Consider the following 27,745-nt stretch of genomic DNA (forward strand, 5'->3'; position numbering starts at 1 on the left):
ATTCTCTATTCTTTATATTTTTGCACCAAAAACAAATCATTTTCTGTTCATTATTACTTTGTCTGTTTTCTCTTTTTTCCCTCCTACAAAAGATACAACAGTGATACCATAGTAAAGTTAAAAAGACTATATGAATTACGAAGTTGGAGAATATCGAGGACCCAGTGTTCCGAAAGATATTGCCAAACTTTTCCTCGGGTAGAACGTTCTAAGTAATTTTAAAAGGTGTTTTTTTAATTATTCTGCGTAGAAATAACGATAATGTAAACTTTTCATTATTGATTTATTTCAGTCACCGCAGCCAAACATTTCACTTAAAACGAAACGTCTAAATTAAGCTTTTTCTTCATGTAAATTTTCCTGACAAGGAAGTTAGCATTTTGGATTTGATTGGATATTAAACAGTATCACATGCAAGTTATTGATATACCAACATTTAAGTTTTTGTCAAAAGTGTAGGTATGACCTGACACAAGCTTTACCTGTAATGTGATAACAGGTAACAACATTTGTACTTAGATTTAAATTAAACAAAACAGTCCAAGGTATACCGAAATGCTAGGATTTATACTTCCTTATACGAAAAGAATGTGGTTTTTACCCTTTAGTCAATGGTAAGAAATTTATGAATTATTTCGTAGATTTGAGAAGATTTGTTTAAAAGAAATAACTTTTACCATTTCCTTGTTGAACAAAGGTCACATATTTTCAGTCATGTCTTGTTTCTACAGTACCTAAACAAAACTATACCATATGATTTAGTATTGACTTTACGGACTTTAACTAAACAACTGTGATATCACAATGATCATACACTATAAATAGATTATAATTTTCATTTTCATTGATAATAGTAAATAATTTATTAATCTATGTTTAAAATTGTATTTTTTACTTATTTACAATATTTATGGTGGTTATTTCATCAAACAACTTCCTTATCAAGGATTGAATTGTATTTGTTCAACGTAGAAGTTGGATTCTGTCTCTCAAGTACTATTAAGATAGTCATTAAGTATTGAAGTGCTTATGCGCAATTAGTCATCTAGTTATATTTTTAGAACAGTAAAATTTGATGATATACCAAATATAGGAGATCTTTACAGGTATTTATTAAGTAGAAAATGATTTGACTGAACAAAATACACAAATTGGTGTTTACATGTTTATGAATTATTTGTGTGTACATACATATTTTGTAATTTTAATGTACAGATTTGGCAACCTTTTAAATATTGTATCGACATGATATGAAAGAAGGAAGGATTACGAAAACTTATCATTCGTACGTTCTCAAGTTTTTATATATGTACATCCAACAATACCATTCGGTCATTTACATGATCTGCGTATCCTTCTGATACACCTAATATCATTCCAAGATTTTGGTATGATTGGTTATAACCAATCTAAAGTTTCATTGGTAGTTTTGGTTGACTTATAAGTTTTTCTGCCAGTTTCTCTTCAACTTTTGTATTCCTTTAAAAGAAGCTCCTGGTTTTTTTTAACTTTTTAATTAAATATATATTTTCCAGTTTCCCGGGGTTATACAAACTTATTTAGAAATTCTGATGCTCATCCGATGGGAAGTCTGGTGTTGGTGAAAGGTGCAGCTTGTATTGTCTGATATTTTCATGATATTCTTAATTTGAAAATATAAAATCGTCTAGGATTCATGAATAAACTCACCATAGATATCAGGATTAAATTTTTGTATTTTCACCAGACGCGCATTTCGTATACAAAAGACTTATCAGTGACACTCGAATCAAAAAAAGAAAAAAAGAAAAATAAAAAAAAAATAAAGCCAAATAAAGTACGAAGTTGCAGATTCTGGAGGGCCAAAAGTTTCTAAATGTTTTGCTAAAAACAGCTAAAGTCATCTCTTCATGAGGTAGAAACGCCTTAGTAGCTAAACAAAACCGGCTAATTTATTTATATGAACATTAGAATGATAATTCATATCAACACAGAAGAGCTGACTGAACTGATTTTGTTAGAATTAACACGATTGATGTCACTTTTGTATAAAGCCCTGCTATACATTGAGGAACACAACAGTTAACACTGTGATTTTCATAGGGTTCTCGTCGCTCGTTCTTCAGCTATCTCTGTAGTTTTATTAACTGTCCCTTTCTTTCTCTTAGACACTTAACTTATTCCCTCAGTGTTTCTGATTTTCAAGTTTTGGTTTTCGATAAGCCTTGTCCTTTCAGTCTAAAATTTAGTCCTGGTTTCTATGATGAGTTGATTTACAACCAATGGTCGATGCCACTGCTGGTGGAGATTTATTTCCCCGAGGGTATCACCAGCCCAGTAGTCAGCACGTTTGTGCTGACATGAATTATCATTGATATGGTTATATTTATAAATTAACTGTTTACAAAATTTTAAATTTTTGAAATACTAAAGCTTCTCTACCTCAGGCACAGTTTACCTAAGCTGTATTTGGCAAAACTTTTAGGAATTTTGGTCCTCAATGCTCTTCAACTTCATAATTTATTTGGCCTTTTTAACTTTTTTGGATTCGAGCGTCACTGATGAGTCTTTTGTAGACGAAACGCGCGTCTGGCGTATATACCAAATTTAGTCCTGGATCTATTATGAGTTTATATTCATGTGTAATTTTGAGATTAAACCAAGTTTCGCTTAACGTGATTTATACTTGAGCTTCACATTTAGGCGCAGTTGGTACAGTAAAATTGGTACCATTAATTTTATAAGATACATCTATCTAAAGCCTATGTTCTATTAGAATTTCGGTCATTTAGGACAGATATATATTAACGGGACAAATTCTACTGCTCTAGATGATAGACGCTGTCTGTTTTAATTTGATGCTACTGCAATGGAGAAAAGACGTAGTATCGTTGTAGCCAACATAAGTAATGGTTTTCAAAAATTGTATAATGCTTTCAAGTTTAATTATAATATAAATGCCTGTGCCAAGTCAGGAATATGAAATTTGTTGTCCATTCGTTTGGTATGTTTGCGCTTTTGATCTTGCCTTAGAGAAAGGACTTTCCGTTTGGATTTCTTTCTGAGTACAGTATTTTTGTGATTTTACTTGTTATTCATTTATGATTAAATACTTTTGTCTTGACATTCAGTTTCAGAAAAGTCTTTCATGATTTCTACATAGTAGAGTATTTGGTTTTTATTTTCTCTATTGCATGATATTTGAATACCTCAATGATTGACAACGGATAACGAACTGGTTTTTTTTTAAACAATTAACATCTGGTAGCAAAATATTTGTTGACTAAAATTACCATTCGTGCAATCAAAAACAAAAAGTCGAATAATATATGACAGGTTAAAGCTAACTATCTCCAACCGATTATTCTTTTTACCATAATGAATATTTTAATAAAACTTCTACTGAAGGCATGATGTTTACTGTCTAACAAACATACGCGTAAAACTAACTTCAGAAATAAACTTATTAAACATTTTAACTAGATACGAAAAAAGTAAAAAAACAAAAAAATAACGAATGCCAAAAGAAATTCATCCAACACGGCAAGTCCTGTATCAAATGACAAAAAAAAAATATATTGATGTTTAAACCTCATAATTATTTCAATATTTGCATTAAGATAAACAATATATCTCTGAAGGGAAAGAATAAAATAAAGAAGGAATAAGTTAGTCCCTTGAATTGGAGTATGGCATGTCAATTCCTAAAACTAGTATTTGATCTAGTGATATGCATGTATATTTTCTGTATACGTTTCGTTGTTGACAATGTAGATAGTTCCTTCATATATTTGTTCTTTTAATCTCTATGTACTTTTGAAAAGAATCACCCTCTAAACAAGATAATTTTTTGGTAAAAGATTAATAATCGCGCGAAATATATTTAGAAAAGTCAATTGAAGCGAATATGATAAACAGGTACAAAACAGACACACATTGGATGAAAAACAAACAGTGTTCTATAAAGCATCAATGGTTTAGTAAACAAATGGTTGAACCCTACTGCACCAACTATTGACATTCACGTTCATGAATAAATTGTGTCCAAAAAAATCCAAATTTGTACTTTTTAAAAAATGAACACTTTAACTGAATGAAAAAACTAATGATCCTAAAATCTAAGATAAGAGTGTAAAATTTTAGATATACCAAATATTTTAATCTGAAAATAAATAATAAATTGAACATAAAGCTTATCAACATGTACATATATAACTTGGGAAAGGGAAAATAAGTCAATAAGATATCAACATAATGTTTAATTATTACTAGTATTACAACACTTTCTTATATTCTTGACTACAAAGGGTTTCAATGTTCCATTACGTCAAACCATGAATTCTTGCAGTATTTCATCAGTCTTAAAAACAAAGTTTTCACTGAATGGCACAGAGAGGAAACATATTGTTCCCCTGTTTAGAGAGAAAAAAATCATTCTATTGTTCCTTTTTTATTGTCTCTCTATATATACATGTATGTACATGAATTTCAATAAGGTGTTGTTTGGGTTTTTTTATCAACGTTAAGTATCACTGGATCGTATTTGTACTGTCACTTGTCAACAAAACTTGTTTTTTTAGATACTCGGGTTTTTGCCTAAACTACCAGACTTAAAATATTTCAATCCTTTATGGGTTGTTTGAAAATACATATATAAGTAAGCAATGCATGTGGTTGTTAATAAATAAATTTGATAGATGCTTTTTGTGCTTCTTTGCAAAAAAATTGTTCGTTTGGAGATTGTGACACAGTGATGACTGATGTACCCATATTTTGACAATGTTACCTATTATGTCTGTTTTTTTCACTTATCGTTGTAAATATAATGGAATTTAATGCGACTGTCATACAAGTAGGAGGTTTAGCGTTAAAAACCAGGTTCAATCCACCACTTTCTACATTCGAAAATGCCAATACCAAGTCAGGAACATGACAGTTGTTGTTCATTCGTTTGATGTGTTTTAGACGACACGTGAGAATGGCGTGGATACAAAATATTAATCATGCTATCTGTGATGAGTTTATTATTTGTATACAACTCAATAGAAAAGTACCACTATTGGTACTGAAACAGTAAACACAGCACAAAATATACATATCACTTATGGTATACAATGCAATGTGTGTTTTTTCCCATCACTTCTACTGCTACTTCTATCGCTGTCATAGTCATGTTTAGGTGGAAACATTAATAACTTTATAATAAGTAAACAATTAAGGTCAATCAGAAGAATGATTGCATATTTTCAAATACAAGTAACTGACAATATGCAATCATTCAAATATGACAACATGGTAGCTTACTGATATTCAAATCTCACAAACATTATACTAACATTGCAAGAATACGTAAAATAATGGTGTGATAATAACAATAATACCACTAGATGAGTTTAAGTTCTGCAGTTCTCTGCAAAACGGGATGTGCGTCAGTGCCACCTAAGGGTAGATACTACTTCTATCACAGGGTGAATACATCTATGGTTTCTGTGTGAAGTATTTACCTCTTTTGTTGCTTTCATGAGACTTTTCCATAGATTTTACTTGATTTGCACTTTTGATACATATTTAACTGCTTGTTTGTTGCAAGACGTGCATAGTGGCAAATCATAAAAAAAATGTACAAGGTTTTTTAGTTTTTAGAAGAATCTGAGATTTATACTGTTTTTTTTTTCTCAAAATATGTACAAATTCGTTACTCTGCAATTTGGGTAGTGTGCTATTACAGTTATTGGTTATGTTATACCGTATAGCGGGTTATTTTTGCGGGGTGTAAGTTTTCGATCATTTTCAAGGATAAAACAAAATCGCCAAAATAAATTCCACCAAAATAAAAACTGCACGTGCAAAGGTATTGATAAAAGTTTTGAATTCGCCAAAATAATAACCGCCAAAATATTTCGTATACCGTATTCATTAGAAATTGGGAAATAACCCGCTATACGGTATGATAGAAGTATTAGAATTATTTTTCTATTATTATCTAAAGAAATTTCAGTTTTCATTCAATATGTTTAATCTCAATATCCATTGGACATGCTTTAGTGTTATTAAGGACGAGAGAATGGATTTTGGTCATAATTCATTAATAAAAACAAACAATAAAAGCTGTCTGGTTTTGGTTGCATAATAATGAAAAAAGATTATCATTCTATGCAAGTTCAAAGACTTTTTTCAAGGATAAATGAATAAAAACATATGTAAGGTATACATCAGCGACGGCACACAATTATATAGCTGCATTGCAGTAATGATAAAAAAATAATGTCATATGAATATAAATATAAGCAGAGATCTAATTTGCACTTTTTAAGTTGAAAATTTAATAAAAAAAAAAAAAGTACTTCCTAAGTAATTTAATGGTGACCTGTATTTCTTGGATTCGTCGCGAAAGATTTTTGAAGGTTAAATTGCAAATTAAAAAATACTTACAATTTATAATCTGCATCTTAGGAAATAATAGGATAAAAAGATCAATATTACAACCACGATTTGATGCGATTCATTATTGTCATGATATATTGTTCCGCCTAATTTGAAAAAAAATATGATAAAACATTTTTTTAATTCCTCGAAAAAATTTAACTGAACCTACTCGGTGATTATACTTATCCAGTATTTTTGTAATAATTGTTAATCTATATGACATACTTACACCGGTTATGTTTGTAAGATTAACGATAAAGTTACACTTAAAGCACAACGCATGTCTATTACTTTGCTGCCTAGAAACATAGTTATTGTAATTCGCTTATTTTCAATTTAATACTGCATGAATAGTTGCAGTGGCTTACAATTGCTCGGATGTTGGTCCACAATGCTCTACAACTTCATTCTTACTAAGCCTTGTTGACTTTTTTTTTTATACGAGCGTCACTGTTGAGTCTTTTGTAGACAAAATGCGCGTATGGTGTACACACTGTTTATTTTGGTATCCATTCCTTATTCAGCCTTGTTAACGGATTTTGGTTCGACATCAGGTCTTTCTTTTAAGTTTATATATTTATGTTACATCATTTATACAAATGTTACATTGAACTGAAGTCGGCAAATATTTTTTTGTTATTGATTCAATTTTTAAACTATTATTTATCATGAATAAGTTGTTGTTTTTTTTTGTAAATATTTATTAGTCTATACATATTTACCACATAATTTCAAAGTATGAAATTGTTTTTGAATAGTGAATTTGAACTTTGAATGTTAAAACTTGAATGAACTTCCGGTTTTTAAGCGATTTAATGTTTAAAGGTTGTAAATTATAGCATCAGTTAAGAAATAATATAACAAATCATTATCGAAAAAGAGTATACTAAATAAGTCAAAGAAAAAATACGACCCTTTGAAATTCAACAAAGATGTGAATTGAGATAGAATGTTTTAGAATAGATACATGTCAATTTGTTAAGCCAAAAATGTAATATGTTTTAAAATTGTCAGTAAACGAGTACTGCTATAAAGATTGGAGGCAAATATCGAAAAGGAAGGAAGCAGTTGATATGTAAAATAACCTTTTGTTTCTAAAACCTTTCATTATAATATTTTTCAAACGAAAAACCAAATCACGTGAAAGAAATTAGAAAGATATAAAGGGGATGCTATTCAAACCTTTAAATCGAAAACAAACCGACAAAGACATGGCAAAACAAACCGAAAGGAAAAATAAAATTACAAAAATACTGCACTTCGACAGTGGTATGATAATCGACTCATCACATATTCCATGATCATAATTCAAAGATTATAACAACTTTTGAGAATAATAAAACCATACAAATATGAGTTAAATGTCATGGAGACAGCAACCTAACAACAAAATAAAGTATGTTTGTGTATTCCAAATGCAAAAAACATGACTCCTACTGTTAATTATTTGTATTTGTGTTTCAGTTATAAATTCAAACGAAAATAACTTATTTACAGAAAAAACACCTCTGTTTGAGATCAGCTCGCCTGACAGTGATAAAAAAAAGCTTTACATTGCATATCGAATTAAACTATTTACCACGTTGGTAATTTCATGAGCAACAAGACGGGTGTCACCTGTGGAGTAGGATCTGATTACCGTCAAGAGCACATGAGATCAACCCAAGTTTTTGGTGGGTTCGTGTTGTATTGTCTTTAGTTTTCTATGTTGTGTCTTGTGTACTGTTGTATTGTCAGTTCGTTTTCAATTTGTGAGTTTGCCTGTCCCTCTGGTTTCTTTTGCCCCTCATTTATATCATTTGTATGTATTTGTTTACCTGTTTTTTTTTTCACTTTTGCTTGTCCCAAGTCTAGGTCAGACAAATATTTCTTCAAACATCAACTGCTGAAAAGGTTATTGTATGTTATTTTTTCTTTTTAACTATTCGTTTATTAAGGTACAATTAAGCATAACTGTTTTAACTGTGTTTCACTCAAAGACATTTGGTTTCTTTTTTTTTTCAGATAAAGTTACTATCAACTACATTATGTAAATTCAGGTGACAGCAGTTTACTTAATTGAGCTGAGAATGAGTGATACTTACGCTAAAATCCCACAGCCATTTCAAAATATAGGTAATCAAATTTTATGTATATTTTAAAGTATATGTAGTGGTAATAAAAATCAAATGTTTTTTTCCTAAAATGCCAACAGATGATATAGCGTAGAAAATAGGTTTCAAATCATATTCCAGGTTTCAGATTTATATTGCATATAAAGATAAAGGCGTGAGGTCGATTGATGAGTTTATTTAAATAACAATCTGTTTTAGAAAAAAAACTTTCATGAAAATTTCACTTTTTGTAGGATTTGAATCAGAAAATATTGTTTATTTTTGTCTTGTATTATAGGTTGTCAAGACTTGTTGAAGGAAGCCATTTCAAATTGCGGTTGGGTACGAAAACAACATTTTGCCAGTAAACTTAAATTATTCAGATGTAAGTCTACAAAACAGTTGGCGTATTAAAAATGAAAACGTAATTTGCCATGGCGTTGTCAGTTTGTTTTAGATTTATGAGTTTGACTGTCCCTTTGGTATCTTTCGTCCCTTTTTTCGTTCATTTTTTATTTGCAAACTTGATAGTGTGTATGGAATAAAGCCATGTGGTATGAATGCCAGTGATACAACTATTCGATAGAGTTCAAATAATTGTTTGACCTCAGTCAAAATAACATTTCAAATGAATAAAAAGTAAGATTCATCTAAACAGTATCTGTTATAAGACATAAAAGGATACAAAGTATTTCCAAATATATTCGAATATACGACAGATTACACTAATCGTATTAAAACATATTGTATAATATTTCTTTTGGAGTTCATTACATTCCTATTTAAGTCTACAAAATGTCGTTCCTTCATGATTTCTTTATTTAGTTTCTATGGCTATTCAACTATTTTCTACCTGGTTTCCGTTTCAAAAACTGATTCCTTTACGGTGACATTATCTTTGATATGTTTTCATGTACTTTCCATCTGGTTTAAGTAAGGGTGGATATGTTTTAAAGTAGTACTTTTCTGGATCAATCTAGCTATAAAATGTTCTCATGCAATTCCCTTCTGGATAATTTTACCTTTGAAATGTTTTCATGCCGATCCTGTCTGGATTAAGTTAGCTTTAATATATTTTCATGCAGTTATTATGCCCCACCTACGATAGTAGAGGGGCATTATGTTTTCTGATATGTGCGTCCGTTCGTCCGTCTGTCTGTTCGTTCGTCCGTCTGTCTGTCCGTCTGTTCGTTCGTCCGTCCGTTCGTTCGTCCGTCTGTCCCGCTTCAGGTTAAAGTTTTTTGTCAAGGTAGTTTTTGATGAAGTTGAAGTCCAATCAACTTGAAACTTAGTACACATGTTCCTTATGATATGATCTTTCTAATTTTTAAACAAAATTAAACTTTTGACCCCAATTTCACGGTCCACTGAACATAGAAAATGAACGTGCATGTTTCAGGTTAAAGTTTTTGGTCAAGGTAGTTTTTGATGAAGTTGAAGTCCAATCAACTTGAGACTTAGTACACATGTTCCTTATGATATTATATTTCTAATTTTAATGCCTGATTATATTTTTTATCCAATTTCATGGTCCATTGAACATGGAAAATGATAGTGCGAGTGGGGCATTCGTGTACTTTGGACACATTCTTGTTTTCGAGATTAATTTAGCTTTAAATGTTTTCATGAAGTTTTGTTCTGTATTAATTTAGCTTTAAAACGTTTTCACGCAGTTCCTTTCTGGATCAATTTAGCTTTAAAAGTTTTCAAGCGGTTCCGTTCTGGTTTTGTCTAGTTTCAATAAATTCTATATTAATTATGATTTTTATTTCATTCTGCTTGGCCTATTTTGCATGTATAACTAACTGTATATTGTATCCACTGTCATATGATAATTTTTCTGTTCTGTTCATTCCAGGGCCTAAAGTATACATGATCCTGAGCAGAGGGTGTATATATTACTTTAGAAATGAATACTGTAAAACTGCTTCAGGAAAGTTTTCCTTATTTGGATTCAATACGTAAGTACTGAGATATTTCATGAAAGATTTGCAATCAAGCATATTAAACTGAAAACAACTTATGTCGCCAATATCAACTGAAATATATGATTTAACTTGCACAAATTTTATTATTATTAAATGGCATTCGAACAAATTACGTAAATATTATGGTTATATATATATATTTAAATAAAACATCAATTGATAATAGTATTGTCTGCTCGCCCCTGACTAACGAAAGCACATTTTTCTTTGTAATAAAGAAAAATAAAACATTGAATTAGTGGGGTATCTCTAATGAATTTTTCAAATTACAATTTTGTACATGATGGTCTTGAAGTATAGATTCTGGGTTATGACATTATTTATCATCTGTATAACGTGTTTTAGTATTCTTTAATTTGTCTTTATGAATATTTCTTTCACTGTTTAGTCTGTTTTGGTGATATCAATTTGACGTGGCTCTGTACTTATATATCCCTTCATTGTGTTATTGTGCTATTGTAGAATTTTATATTTTTGTCTTTCATTATTGTTTATGTACTTTGTCTGTATGCCTTTGGTGTTTCTTTTTACCTATTTTGTTTGTTTGTTTTGTTCACACATCGTGGTCTATAATGAAGTTACACGACTTTCATAAAAATGCGAGGTTTAGCTAGCTATAAAACAGGGTTTTGTTCACCCATATCACCATATTTTACATAAGAAGTTTGAGCTTTTGATTTTTTGCCATTTCACTACGGACTGTCCGGTTTGAATTTTCCTCAGAGTTCGATATTTTTGTTATTTTACTCTTTACACACTATGAAATACGATTTGAAAAGGCTTAACTCAAACAAAAAGAAATATTGTTTTAAATTGATTGATTTATTTCCAACTGGTTTTGATTTTTATGTGATTAATATGTCTTTTGTAAATGAGTATTCCGCGACTTGCGAACTGAATTATAGGTCTTGTGTCTTTGTTGTTTGGATTTTTAAAAAACACATAAGTATATAATGTTTACTAAATTTTAACTAAATTGAGCTGAAAACACGTGATACTTACTCTAAAAATCCCTCTACCATTTCAAAACATCAGCACCAAATTGCATATATTGACAAGTAATGGTAGTAGTGATAAAAGCTAAGGGGAGAATTGGAAGCTTGCTCATATGTTTAACACGCTCAGATTATTAATGGGCATGTTCTAAATCATGAGCTTGTAGTATGTTGGTGATCGTTGGTTGCTGTTCGCCTTTTATACTTTTATACAATTGTTTTTGTACTGATCAGGTCAACGATCGTTTTATTTATTTAGCATTTGTTCATTGCGCATGACTTTTAAACTTCTTTCCTTCATATTGACAAAATTTGAATAATTAATGATACGTTGGGGATTTCAGGGTTGCAAGAGCTACAGACGTTAGTGATGGGGAGGCAATGTATGCTTTCAAAATAAACCACACTCACCCTGCAGAGTTTAAATCTTACTTATTTGCATGCTCCTCGGAAAAAGAGATGAAGGTAATTATATTATGACATATTACTGTAAGCATGTTTTAAAAGGTACATAACAAAGCAATCTGGATGATCATTGTTTGACTTAATAGTTTTACACATTTTAACGGTTCCAAAATCTTCACATTCTACAGAAAGGACTATATTCAATATATATTCATAAGTGCTGTCAAAAAGAGGTGGAAGATACGACATGGATGATAAAAATTCATAAATCGGTTCAAAACCCGACAGAACCATTGTAAAAAAAAAAAGAAAAAAAAATCATGAAGAGACCAAACACAAAGGGACACACGTATATTATATAAAAATTCAACGAACTCTATACAAGGGCGAAAACAAACTAAAAAATCAAGAGAAACTCTAAGAGTTTTCTTCTTGTGGCACCCTGTCGTGTAAGACATGAACAGACCATATTTGATAAATCGTAATTTAAGTTGCTGTTTTCATGATTTGATATCCCTTCTCTCTTCAGTGAATATTTCAAAATACTATTTTTAAATTTTACCTTTTTTAAATTGTTAATACTTACCCTTTGATCCAAATTCATCCGGCAGTATTAATTTCGATGGATACACTGTATACATTATCTATATATTTTGTTTCATTTTCAAAAATAAACCACTTCACATTTGAATTTCTTGCAGTTCAGTATTTTTAGTTATTTTACTTTTTATATCCTTATATATCCTTTGCCCTTGGATATTTTGGATACAAAAATGAAAATAACACAAAAATTGCAGTTCAGACTATTGATGCCAGCATCGAAGTATACGTATATGTGTTCCGCCTAACAGAAGTTCCAATGGAAACTTTGTTATAAACATTGTCATAATATCTATTCCTGTTGGAACACATATTCTATACCATTTATTCCGTGGAATAATTCCAGAATAATTTTTTTGGAACTTGTATCATGAAGGAACTTCTATTCCGTGACAGTACCAGTTGGAAAACTTGGAGATTGTACCCTAAGTGTCTTACAGCTATATATCTTTTTTTATTCTTCAGGAATGGATGAAGTGTATCAAAGAAGAATTGAAAATAGCTAACGATTCAGGCAAAAGAGATGGAGATTATTATTATACAGACGGTTTCATGTAAGTTTTTTTTTTATTTACAACATGATGTATCATTATGTTGATAGATACCCTGCATTTTTCAATCATTGTCTTTAAATAACGCCAGTCTACTAAAGACCCTACAACAAATTATTGAAATTTATCGTATGTTATTTTAGAAGATACCATGGTGAAATTACTAATGTGTCTTATATCGGCACTAGAGATCGATTGTCTTCATTTCTTTTCAAATCATGTTACGGTCGCCATCACGAGTTGGTTGACAGTTATAAATTAACTGTTTCACAGATGAAATCGCATTTGTGCCTTACGTCATAACTTCAATCCCCTTCCCTTTCATGAATGTGACCTACATATATACCGACATATATTGTTATAACATGAGCAACACCATGGGTGCCACATGTGGAACAGGATCTGTTTACCCTTCCGGAGCACCCGAGATCACCCTCAGTGTTTTTGGTTGGATTCGTATTGCTTATTCTTTAGTTTTCTATGTTGTGACATGTGTACTACTGGTTGTCTGTTTGTCTTTTTCATTTTTTGCCATTGCGTTGTCAGTTTATCTTCGATTTATGAGTTTGACTGTGGCATCTTTCGCCCCTCTTTTACACTTGTCGTAACCACTATTCCGTTCAGTTTTCCAGACATTACCGATTGAACCATATCATTTTATGTTACTGCATTATCAGCGTGGGGGTGTCACATGTAACGCAGGAACTTCAAAACTTGAGCATAGTTTTTTTCGGGTTCCTGTTTAGTCTTTGGTGTTGTTTTTGTCTTTCCGTCATTTTTATTTTTGATCTTTGTGTTTAACGTCTTTGATAACCAGTCTTTGTCTATTATTTTATTTTTTCATATTGTTTTCAACAGATTAGAAGCAAACAAAATTTAACAATTAGTATCGAATTACTAATCAAGCAAAACAGAAAAATCGTACCCTTTCGAGCCATCTTGTCTTGGTTGGAATTGCAACCATCAAAGATCACCTTTCACGTTCTTATTTACCCTGTGTTTTCATATTATTTATATTGTAGGCATAAACAAACTCCAGAAGCGCAAGGATCGTCTGCTGATAGTGGGTTTGGTCCATCTGCTGATGGTGATACAGTCAGTATCTCGTACAAAGATATAGAAGAAAGTATATACGATGATCCATTGTCTTTTCAACCGCCGTCAGACTATGGCTTATATGCTAAAAAGGCAGATGAAGGTAATCCTCATTCAGAAAGGTTTTGATAACAAGACTTACATTTCACATATTTGCTTGATGATTTACAATGCAGAGGATTTTTATTTACACCATGGTGTTCAGTAGTTGTCGTTTTTATATAGATGGGCCATTGGTTTTCCCGTTTGATTAGTTTTACACTAGTAATTGTTGGGGCCCTTTATAGTTTGCAGTTCGGTATAAGCCAGGACTCGTAACACATCTTCTTATATCTATCTCCAAAGTATTTCCCATACAATAATATGTTAACGGTTTAAAGAAACTTGTTTAAAATCCGTTTTACTAAATATGTATACATTTAGCAATCAATCAAGAAATAACATGGTTTAAAACATACCTTTTTTAAATGTCCATTTGTAAATTAATACGATATCTAAGATTAAAATTGATTTGGGCAAAGTTAATCTTTGATAATTTTTTGTTGTTATATCAGATCCTTTTTGTCATAGAGTTTTTTAATTTTGTCTGTATTTTACACAACCGTGTCTTTCTAAAATTCGGATTTGGGTGTTCTGGGTGAAGGGAATACAGGAAAATGAACATACCTGTTTTAATTGTCCATTTATAAATTAATACACTATCTAGTAACGGTTTGAATTGATTTAGACAAAGTTAATCTTTGATGTATTTTTGTTATTATATAAGATCCTTTTGGTCATAGAGATCTTCAACTTTTTCTGTTTTTAAACAACCTTGTCTTTCTAAAATTCGAATTTTAGTGTTCTGGATGAAGGTTAATACAGAAAAAGGATCCAGGCGCATACTTTTTTTTAAAGAGCCTTTTTATTAATTTATTAATTTACAATCATTATGGTTTCATATTATACAACCTTAATAGTCAATGTACTGGTTTTACAACCTATACGTAACCTCAAGCATTTAGATGGGAAAATTCATATCTTTCATGATACTTCAAAATGTATAATCAAACAATTGCTTCTTCCGCAATAAAATAATATTTTTTAATAAATAAAAATGTGAACACCCACATTCCCTTAACATCAGGTTATAACAAATAAGATTTTGTCTTAGTTTGACACATTAATGAACATACCTTTTTTTACACTTGTCGTAAACACTATTCCGTCCAGTTTTCTACGATTGTGACATTACCGATTGCACCATATCATTATAAATTGCTGCATTATCAACGTGAGGGGTGTCACATGTAAAGCAGGACTTCAAAACCTGAGCAAAGTGTTTTGGGGGTTCCTGTTCAGTCTTTGGTTTTGTTTTTGTCTTTGCGTCTAAAGAAAATTCTATAATATGTCCAAATTTAGAAAAACTTTACCTTTTTTTTTGGCTTCCAGTAACTAATTCGGCAATATGTTTTCTGTATGCAGTGAACTCAACTTGACCTTTATCGTAATTTTTTTTTATTAATTTACAAAAATTTATAAAAATTTATTAATTTACAAGCAATAATGGTTTCATATTTTACAACCTTAATAGTCAATGTACTGGTTTTACAACCTTTTCGTAACCTAAATCATTTAGATGGGCAAATTCATATCATTAATCATATTTCAATCAATTGCTTCTTCCGCAATAAAATGATATTTATTAATAAATAATAATGTGAATACCAACATTCCCTATACATCAGGTTATAACAAATAAGATGTTTTCTTAGTTTGACACATTAATGATATTGAAGCTTAATGCATAAATAAACAAAATATCTAAGAGACAGACACACCTTCGTAAAAATTCCTGGTATTAGACAGGGACATAGATAAATGACAGGAATAAATTACTATGTGCCGGTCGACTTTATCTGTGAATAAAATATAACTGCTGAAGTTCACCTTAGGAAATGAATTTATTATGTCTATTAAAGCATCCGATGATGAAGATATACCTAATGAACCACCGCCTGTGCCACCACGATTAGCGAATGCGGACCCAAACCCAAGGTCTAAGAAAAAGAAGAAGAGAAAGAAGAAAAAGGAAAAGATGGATGAACTAGACCAATTGCCAGGTATAAGTAGTTTTTATCCTAACAAACAAAGTTAAGTAAACTGAAAATAAAAGTTCGGGCAATCAGAACTTCAAATTAAAATAAAACACGACATGTTGTTGGGTAAAACATGGAAAAAGGAAATATTTGGGACCAACAACCATCTATTATACAACTTCAAGTCATATGAAACTTTAAATTAAGAAAAAAAATATGAATAGTTTTTTTTATAACTATTTGGCTAGTTTTTATTATAAACTTATGTACATATACTTTTTCTAAAGAAAGTTCTATAATTTGTCAAAATTAAGAAAAACGTTTCTTTTTTAATTGATTGCTTCGTGTAAACAATTCACCGATATGTTTTCCGTATGCAGTTAACTTAACTTGACCTTTATTGTAAAAATCCGGTGATTGCAAGACGAAAATTGATATGCTGCCATATTTTCACATCATAACAGACCAAGAGAAAATAAATGACTATAATACGATAAAGATGCGTAAAAAATGATAAAATCGTGCACAAAAGACTACGTTTGTGATATATGCATAGGTTAAGAATTGAACAAACATCATTGTTTAACAGTCCCTCGTTTCATATGACATTAAACATAAGGAAATACTATAGAAAGCCCACTTTTTGCTTAATGTCTAATGGTATACGAATTCGTTAGGTTAATACATTGATAAACCTTCAAGCAGGTTCTGCATTATTATGTTTCATTCTTATTAAAAACGCTTACTAAGCTGTTGGGTGCCATGTGCATGTGAAACACATGATACATTCCATGGTAATCATGGGGCTTATGTAGTATAATGTAGATGTGGTTGTGTTTTCGTCGTTTGTCATAGTTTTGTCTGTCGGTTTGAATTTAAATCGTTTATCTAGTTTCCTTTCGTTTTTAATACCATTCACCAAAACTATACTGAATTGTATTCAATTATTAAGATGTTTGAGAACATTTTCTTTATTTAGTTTTACTGAAATAATATACAATAGTAAAATAAAAAAAAGTCAAAACAACGCGTTATAAATTTCAGGCGTTCAAGCGCTTTTCTGGATTTACCTTCATCAGAAACGCTCAGAGTCGAATCTTTAAAACCCAAGTTTTGATAAGATTCTAAAACAAATGAACAGTTATTACCAAAAAGGACATTAAAAATAGCCAAACCCGTCTAAGTAAACTTTGCCTGAGGAAGTTAAAATCTAATTTCAAAATTTATCAACGAACGATTTTAGAGGTTTATTATAAATCTTCAAAAACTTATCACTGTCAGATTTACTTTTTTTCTAACTTGCAGATATATCAAAAGTTGCTGTGTCTCACACTGAGAGTGCAGCAAAACTGCAAGCAGATGCCATCTCTGTAAGTATAACCAATGTGCACTGTCATCAGGTATTCTTGATAGTCAGAGCTGGAGTAACAAGATGTCTTTTTTTTTTTTAAACATCATTATAAAGAAGGACACAAATAAGATAGCTATAAAGAAGAATAAACAGATACAAAAGGGACAAAAAATAAGTAGAAGAAAATTGACGATATAATGTCTAAAAAGGAAAACGATGTAGAAAATATAAACTGTTTAAAAAACACTAAATAGACAAAATAAAGGACGTTGAAACCTCAGTTTTATATAATTTCAAAATTTATAAACAAACGATTTTGGACTACATTCGACTAAGCAACCATGACCCAAACTGACACCATGATTGATGTTTAGAGTCGAAAGTAAGCCCTACTCTAACTTGTCTGAAGTAATACAACTTCAGGACATTAGAAGTACACGTGCATAGTTCATTAAACCATAATTCTACAATGAAAGTGTATCAAATATATATTTAAGAAACAACGCTATTGGTGTAAAACATAACATCATTTGATTATTCTTTGAGTATTCTATTAACATCTAACCTCACATTACCTCCTGAATGGTAACAACATTGACGGTATCAAGTTTTCTGCTCCAGAATCGCATCTCACCAATTATTGTCTCTTCCGTGACTATCGATGCCGAAGTATTTAAAAATAAATTGCATGACTGATAAATGCTTTGAAGATATGAAGCTAGTAGATGCTCGTCAGTTTAAGGAGAATACACGTGATATTTGAGATCTTATATACCGATCGAAACTTTACTTTTACCAAACTTGGAATGGACATAGAAATAAAGGTTTATTCCTAAAATCATTAATGCAAAAACATCTTTAAGTGTACTTTAGTATAGATCTAACTGTTATCCCTTTGGTCAACTGTTGGACCTGTTATTTGATTTTAATTATCATAATTTTAAAGAATTTGCTTGTATTTGATTACACATATTTCTCTTTGATTGCAGGCAGAAATGAAGAATATGTTCGGGAAGGAGTAAGTAACTGTCGTACCTCATCAATTAATTTCCTGTTACATATTTACATTTTTTGAAGAAGAAAAAACCTCTTCTTAAACAAAAACTTTAGTCTGCATACTCCTAATACATTTATTTACATCATTCCGACAAATTATTTAATGTGGGATGATAAATAGTTATCAAAGGTACCAGGATTATAATTTAGTACGCCAGACGCGCGTTTCGTCTACATTAGACTCACCAGTGACACTCATATCAAAGTATTTATAAAGCCAAACAAGTACAAAGTTGATGAGCATTGAGGATCCAAAATTCCAAAAAGTTACGGCAAAATCAGACAATACAAGAGTCGGGCTTTTGTATATTTATTGTGTTTGTATTTGTGTTGTTCTAAGTTTAAAGGAAATTGTCATGCTCTGAATAAAATCGGCACCCATTTTAGAATATTACTAATCAGAGCAGAAAAACGTTTAACTGTGATAACACACTTGGATTGTTACCAACAAACATACTGAAATGACCAATAATTAAAATTCATGAATTGTTACTAACAAACATACTTACAATAGCTTAATCATTTGTACTTTCTGTTGTAAAGTTATTTTATTTGCAATCAAACCACATCGTCGGGGAAAACTTACATAATTGATTATCTTTGCTCCATGTTGTGTAGTTATGAAACAAAAACAGTACTACTAATATATATGACAATTGAAATGACAAATGATATAATTAAGCCATTTATGTAGCTTGATCTGCCTACCATTTCGAGAACCAGAGATCATCCCTGGTTCTTGGTGAGCTTTGTGTTGATAAGTCATATATTTTCTAGCTATTTTGTGAATGTTTGTTCGGGTTTTTTTTCATTTTTTTTGGGGGGGGGGGGGGGTTGTTGCCCTTGATTTCTTTGTTCGAGTTTGGGATGTCCCCTTGATATCTTTTGCCTTTTTTAAAGAATAAATGTATATAATTGGTGAAATTCATGTAACGTTCCTTATTTTAGTTGTCGATAAATATAAGTTGTAGTGTACTTTTTCGTACTTTTCCTTTTTTTCTCATTAATTTCTCAGTGTTGGTGCGTTTGAAATAATAGAAGTGAGTTTAGACAAACTTATGGATGATTCATTCTTATTGTTTAGTTGCTTGAAAGAGCGGTCACGTAAGATGCACATTTTTTTTTCGAAAAACGTCTTGACTTGGACTCACGAAAAGAAAGTGCACAGACTGGCAAAATGTATACAGTGTAAAACATGTGTTTCTTCTAACTAAAGGCAACAGTAGTGTACCGCTATTCAAAATGTTGGTTAGATTTTGATTTTGCCAAAAAACAATATGTGAAAAAGTTAAGTGAATTGTGGTTTATAACCAATTATCTTTAAACAAAACAAATTGTATCTAAACAGAAAACAAAAAAGCACAGAATCTGAACCATCCTCGACGACGAGTCAAAACAAGAAACAGCCGAGTGTAGAACCACCGGAAGTTGAGGATGTTGATGAGGTAATATTATGTTGTTTATTTACGTGATTTACTTTGCCTACATGAGCTATTTATGCTATCAAATAGTTTGACGAAGTCAATTTATGAAAATTAAGGGTTTATGCTTCGTTAGAAGATATAGAACATTTTTTTAGTTATCAAGTATTTAGCAGTGTATTATCCAATTCGAGTTCCTAATGATATTCTGCAATATTTCCGACCTATTCAGATGTTTGGCTGTTGTTGCTAACACTACAAATTTTGATGTTTCTAACTTGGGTTGTCTGTATTTGAAGGGATCAGATAGGTTATTTTCCGATAGTATCATATGGACAAATATGTTTTTAACTTTTAATTTAGTATAACTTCATATTAACAGGTCAACTGATTAAGAAATAATTCCTTCAAGTCATGCTCTATGCTCATTTAAACATGGGTAGGCATTATATTTGTCGATATTTTACACAGCATGACCTGAAGGAATTATTTCTATTCTAATAGGACAAATCAGTTTTTTTATAGGTCGAAGCGTACGAAATTACCGTAAAAATGTTTGGCTATTTCCGTTTCCTCCTCGAGGAGTCTGTGCATTGCATTTCATATTTGATAACTTTGAAAGCTACGAGCAGGGTAAACATATGTTGTTTCATAAAAAAATATGATAAAATTTTATGTTAGCTTCTTAAATGTATATATTTTAAAGGATAATGATGGAAATTATGTTAATATAAACAGCAAGTTCGTGCGCATGTGTCAAACATATTTTGTGCTCATTAGAACATGGCTTTTTTTACAAAGTGTAAAAAGGACGTCATATTAGAATGGCAAATAAAACACTTTTCTGTTATCAAACAGTTTTATTTGTTGAATATACATCGCAGTCGATGTTGGTTTGGTAGTTTTCCTGCATATTGTAAACTCTTTAAAAATATATTCTTGTTTAGAATCTTTTAGAAAATCGTTAGGTATTATCCAACGAAAATGAAAGAGGTGAGCAAACCAGACCGAGACTAAATGTTAAAAAAAATATTGAAGTGAAATAAAGGTCAGCTTTAACAAGGTCTACTTCAAATCTGGGTCTATTACTGGATATTGACCAAATGGACGCTTCCAAACTAGATAATGATGACAGCTTTTAATAATTTAAACTTTTCTTATTACCAATTTCTAATTTAAAGTAACATACCATTTTTCACGTCGTTGGCCGTTACCATCTCTCAGTTGATACGTATAATGTAAGTGCAAGTTCAGATTATTAAAACTTTATTTACAAGAGGATGTGAACGACTGAATTCAACAGTACATAATATTACGGTCACTCTCAAGATCAGTGCTACTACTGGTGGTGTTAAACACTAACAGTAGATATACTTATTGACAATATAATTAGTAATCAAAGGTACCAGGGTTATAATTTAGTACGCCAAACGCGCGTCAGTGACGCTCATATCAAAATATTTGTAAAGCCAAACAAGTACAAAGATGAAGAGCATTGAGGATCCAAAATTCCAAAAAGTTGTGTCAAATGCGGCTAAGGTAATCTATGCCTGGGATAAGAAAAACCTTAGTTTTTCGAAAAATTCAAAGTTTTGTTAACAGGAAATTTATAAAATTGACCACATTGTTGATATTCATGTCAGCACCGAAGTGTTGACTACTGGTGATACCCTCGGGGACGAAACGTCCACCAGCAGTAACGTTGTCATATTAAAATATTATCTTTGATGATATCGTAAAGAATATATAAGTAATACAAATCCTCAAATGACATTTTTTTATTTACAATAAGGAGGAAGAGGAAGAGGATGATGGAGATAAATATTGGCAATCAATTCATTTTGAGGGAGAAAAGGAGAGGGCTAGCGAGTAAGTGTTACCTCCCTTTGAAAAGAAATATGACTAGAATGAATATATGATGCAAAATACATGCAGTTTGTCACTTGTATTACAGGAACAGCGCAATAATACCTACCAATAATATGCTCAGATGATAACATTTCAATGCTTATTTAAACCTTTGCTGCTTATTTCAGTATTTCTAATAAGTACTTTGTAAATATTTTGGTAGGTTAGAGAACAAATGTTTAGGAAACCAAACAATATGTGGTTCAATTCATACGTTTCCTGCATAAATTTACCGCAAGACGATTCAATTAAACATAAGGGATAATAATGATTTCCCACTCAGTGTCCTACTTTATACACAAAATTCGCTTGAGGAGTCATACTATCAACGCAAAGTTCTTTTTCAATCTACGGCATAAATATTCGCACATGTTATCTTGTATCGTCTATTTTTAGAATTATTCGAGATATTGGCGAAAATGGTGTTTTCTTAGTGCGAAACGGTGATGACGGCGGAAAGGTATGTTATCAGCATTATTTCATCTTTTTGTTTTCTTTTTTGACAGGAGAGACAATCCGTCTTTACGTTTGAAAATTAAAAAGGGGGGGGGGGTTTCAAAAATATTTGCAATTATTGTCTCTATATAAGTGATGATCGATCGAGGACAAAACAAATTGAAAATCAAATCACAATAACAAATTTTCTGAGATTACAAATCCAAGAAGGACAAGAAGTATATAAAAATCTAAATAGAATTGGAATAAGATCTTTACGATGCCAATTGATACTTAGGCAGGTTTAAGATAATTGTAATTTTTCCAAGAACAAAAAACTTTTTTATCGACCGCATATTTATCATTGAGTTTGGTAAATTCATATTTCATTAGACAGTCGGCTTTTCGTTGTATTATAAATGCATGTTATAGCCGATATGTTCAAGTAAATAGATTTATATACAGTATAATATACATGAAAAAAAAATCTAAATTAAATATTATTTGACAAAGACTATTTTACTTTTCGTAAATGTTTCTTAGAATGTGTGCTCATTTGCAACTAAAAACCTATGTTCTATGTTACGTAGATTCTGTAGTCAAAAACAAAACAACTCTTTGTTTTTTACTCTACTTTTATAATGTCAGACAACATAAATATTACATTATATGTTATTCTGTGGAAGTTCTCCATCTACTCAATATTTGTTTGACATTTTCAACACTTTAAATTGTTGCTTTCAGGTATTGGTAGTTTTTGCAGACAATATGCCAAAAAAGTATAAAGTTAATTGTAAGGTAAGTTGTAAACATTAATTATTACTAAGTTTTCATTATTAGAAAAAGTTGGTGCTGATTTTGGATTCCTGATTGCATAAATGAGGGACGAAATATACCAGAGGGACGATCAAACTCATAAATCGAAATAAACTGACAGGGCCTGGCTAAAAATGACAGAAGACAAACAATAGAACACATGACACAACACACAACATAGAAAACTAAAGAATAAGCAACACAAACCCCACCAAAAACTAGGGTTGAAGTAAAGCTTTCCACCACAACTTTAACGATTTTTGGATCTAAATATTCTTGTTATAAAACTTGATTTACCATCAACATCAGTACAAAAATACCCAGCTCCAAGGCATATTCAATAAGGGGAACTCAATAGAAACTGACAAAATTAAACGCTATGAATCAACAGAACAAATGAAAAAATACCATATTGTGGACTCGACACATTCATTTTTCCAATGAAATGGTGGGTAAAGTAGGTATAAGAAGATGTGGTATGAGTTCCAATGAGACAACTCTCCCTCTATTTCACGGTGTTTAAAAGTATGGGCTTCTTCTATAGTTAGCTAAACATCCCACTTGTATGACAGGTGTTTCATTATAGACAAAACTGGTAGAGCAACCTAATCAGACATACAATGTATTAGGTTAATGTGAAAATATTTGGGTTGAAGCAATATGTATCGACATTTTTTTTCTTTTTTTGAAAAGGGAAATGCATTTGTAAAAAGTAAAATCACAAAATACTGAACTTAGAGGGAAATCAATTCGGAAAGTTCATTATCACATGGCAAATCAAATAAAAAAACGCATCAAAAACGAATGGACAAGAACTGTCATATTTCTGCTTGGTACAGGCATTTTCAAATGTAGAAAAATCATTCATTTAAACATAAAGTAAACCTCCATGTTTTCGTAGATTTTTCAAGATCATACGGTGATATTTAATTGCTTACATTGGCATCATTTTACTCTTTTGGATAGTAGTTTAATGTTGGTGTCCTTATCGTCAAAAATATTTTAACACTTATATCAAAATAATAACGAGATGAATAAAACTTCTTAAATACCTATGCATTAATGAAAATCATGTCTTCCTTTTGAAGGATAACGAATACTTCATTGCAACGGCAGGACCACATGCAGAAACTTTGGAAGAAATGTTATTTGAATATTTTACAACAGACTTGCCTAACACAACAGTGAAATTAACCACGCCATTCCAACTACATCCTAGCCAGCAATGACACAATTCAGTTGGTATGAGAAAAGATACATAAACAATGTGTTGTATGCAGCAAAAAGTATATAACAAACAGTATTATGGGTAGATTGAGAACTTGTGATTTGTTTGAACTTAGTTCTAAAAACAGTTATTTAAAAAGATTTTATTTCCTGTCATTTCCCGCGCTTTTTAAAATTTCTTCACATTTTCTTAGATACACGTTTAATTAGGGGGGAAATAAGATAGAATTGTCATATTATTGTGGAATAGTTATATGTTTTTCGCCGTTTTAACCCTATCTGTGAATCACATTTAAAACATACAATGATTTTTGTTTAACTATAAAGTGTTCGATTTTATTAATTTAAAGTATGTTAACCAACCTCAAAGACTCTAAAATACTGAACTAAAAAAATATCTTTTATGTTTCGATAATATACTTAGAATACGTAAATGAAATAATCCTTTTATCTTAAATTGCATTTCATATCTGAAACAAAGAATTTGTGATTTTTTTAAAGATTTTCAACTTTTTTTTATCTTAAAATCAGCTTTAATAATTTGAAAAACTAAATATTTTCAAAGAGATTTTAACTCACCTACGAAAGTTAACATTAATGTAATGGTAAGCATAGCCTTTGAGTCCTATCCCTATAAGTTCTGTGAATCAATTAATACTGCAATGAAACTTTTTATTAACCATTGTTATTGCTTCATTTTATTATGGCTTCTTTGTGTATAAAGTTCTCCACATATACTAGTTACTAAGCTTGTCATTTTAAAAATATCTGTGATCATCAATTCCATATTTTATTGATATTTGTACAAGCCAGTACATGGATAAAGAATGTATCCATTTTTAAAACACTAAAAGTGCACGTTTATACTTATTTGGTCACACATTTAAGTTAGTAATACATGTATGCCTTTGTTTTTCATGCTGCTATGTAATTTGTATGCCAAAGATATTCATGTTTGATTATAACTGCATTGTATATTTCATCTATGTCATGCTATGTTTGTCTTATTTATTTCGTTTGTTCTTGTATTGATGACATTGCCAATTTACCAGTAGTGAGCACAAAGTACCTGTTTTTGTATACCAACATCCAGATTCCGATTAAGTGAAAGATAAATTGTACTTTTTATAGTAAATCTTCACTCATTTTGTTCGGTTTAATTTGTAACTTAGAAACATCTACCTTATGTAAAATACCTGTTACCAGGAAGGCAGAAGGATGTCAAAAGTACTGAACACGTTTTTACCTAGTAAAAACAGCAAAAAGTGATATTGACTTATAGCGTATGTCTCATTGCTATGTTATCTTCATTGCATGTTGCACTTGTTGTGGCGTAAAATCATTGTTATACATTACTACATACATATTTTACCTGGACCTTTTTATGACATTTTGTTTTTTTCTTAGAATTAAAATTGTGTAGCTATCTTAATGTGCTTCCATCACTGCTTAAGCTGTTGCGAAATATTTGATTCCTCAATTTAGATCAGATTGTATCTAGTTGCAAACGTAATCGTACATTTATACCGGTGATAAAGGACTGTTAGGTGTTACAATTAAAAGCTGCCTTCAATGAAGCAGAAACAGTTTAGCCTTTGGAAATACCTAAATTAACAACCTGGTTGCTCAATTTTTGGGTTTCTATGTTATTTTGTCTTTTCGTGTTGTGACTTTCTATTTGGCCCTTGTGTTATCTGTGTTTATGCTCCTGTGGTTTTTTTTCCTTATTTGTCGAACACGAAATTCTAGGTGAATTTGTCTTTTATTTAGTCAGGTGTTGAACTTTAAACAAACTAATGTTAGACGATGTAATCACTTAACATGTGTGTACTTAAAAAATGCACCATTCATAACTATTTAATCTGCAAGCCCGTCGTACAATATAATCAATAGACGAAAGTAATGCCATATCAGACCATAGTATACTTTTTAATTGCGGCATATTGGTACCATTTATAAAATTATATAAATCTTAATCTGATTCTAGAAAAATCATAGTCTATTATTCTCCTTCATGAAAGGAGACGGTTTAAGAGAACAGCCCTGTATGAATATGTCGTTAGGGGGGGGGGGGGGGGGTTTAGGAGGTAAATGGAAAAGAACAACATCCGTCTTATTAGACTTATACCGTATTAATTTTAAATAACATTAACCTGATAACACCAGTAGATGTATTCCCAATCAAATTCTTAACAAAGACATATTTATTTCGTTAGATTAATCTAGATGACAGTCAGATTTACTCAGCACACTACTTGAAACTAATCATGACTTAGTTAATAAATTTATAGTTGCCTTGATTTTGATCTTGATTTTGTTGTTGATTTTTTTTTTTTTTGGTTGGTGCACTTATTCTGAAAACAAGAAAAAAACTCATCTTTTAATAAATCAAGATTTGGCAAAAAATATAGATTTTCTTCTCATTTCTTTTTATGTTACCAGTGAGGACTTGATGCGCGTATGTTTATTCAATGTATTGATTGTGATAATAACTACTACAATACATTTTGTGATTATACATATTGGTAATTTATATTTTCATATTTAGAAAATTTCATATAAATATATATTAAATTTGTAAATACGTATTATGTTTTTTATATATAAATATGTCAATAAAGTGTACAGATGTTTCAATATGCCAAATGAATATTATGACCTTGAACTTCAAGGAGATTCAGTTCGTAAATCATGAAATTTTCAGGGTATCTTTGATGAATTTTTACAATCACTGTTGACTGTTATTTATTGTGGACGTTTCGCTTCCATTGTATGGCGTTTACATATCTCATGATCAGTAAAATCGTTACGCTAGTGCATGCTCACGATATTCGGTCTCCATTAACATTGGTAAGCATCTTAGACAGCAGTACAAGGAATAAGTGAAAAATTCATCATATTGTAAAATGTGAAACTAAACTTCTAGCATGTATTGCTTTCTAGGAATGATATACTATGCGTAAGAAAATATGAATGTTTTTGTTCTGAAACAATGAAATTGCTTTCAGATAGCTAATGTATGTTTTATAGGATATCTTTTTGGTTGACTGTCAGTATTTTCTTTTTCGTAACGCCCACTGGTCCAGAGATTATAGTAGTGTTTTTCAACAAAGATTTGACCATCGAAATTTTCAATGAAATTTTATGACAAAATTAGTTGAAATGCAAATGATTGTTTCACCTCTTGATAGATAAATGTCTATGTTTTCAGAAAGGGTATCAGTCTTATGGTTTGAACTCCTTTGTGCTATATTTTGGGAACCTTGTGTGCATATTTCCGCAATGCTCTTCAACTTCGTACTTTATTTGGCATTTTTAACT

At 30.9% G+C, this 27,745-nt stretch overlaps 1 protein-coding gene across 1 annotated transcript; it reads left to right on the forward strand.

The window, feature by feature from the left end:
- Positions 1 to 8,397: 8,397 nt before the first annotated feature.
- Positions 8,398 to 27,047, forward strand: LOC134715644 (uncharacterized). The gene is made up of 14 exons (XM_063577971.1): positions 8,398 to 8,520; positions 8,797 to 8,883; positions 10,357 to 10,459; positions 11,826 to 11,946; positions 12,952 to 13,040; positions 14,060 to 14,235; positions 16,094 to 16,234; positions 17,516 to 17,580; positions 18,551 to 18,579; positions 19,966 to 20,062; positions 21,831 to 21,907; positions 22,343 to 22,406; positions 23,126 to 23,179; positions 24,286 to 27,047. The coding sequence occupies exons 1-14, from the start codon at positions 8,475 to 8,477 to the stop codon at positions 24,424 to 24,426; spliced, it is 1,290 nt and encodes a 429-aa protein (XP_063434041.1). The 5' UTR covers positions 8,398 to 8,474; the 3' UTR covers positions 24,427 to 27,047.
- Positions 27,048 to 27,745: the final 698 nt, after the last annotated feature.

The sequence above is a fragment of the Mytilus trossulus genome, chromosome 4, assembly GCF_036588685.1.
Source record: "Mytilus trossulus isolate FHL-02 chromosome 4, PNRI_Mtr1.1.1.hap1, whole genome shotgun sequence".
Taxonomy (NCBI): Eukaryota; Metazoa; Mollusca; class Bivalvia; order Mytilida; family Mytilidae; genus Mytilus; species Mytilus trossulus.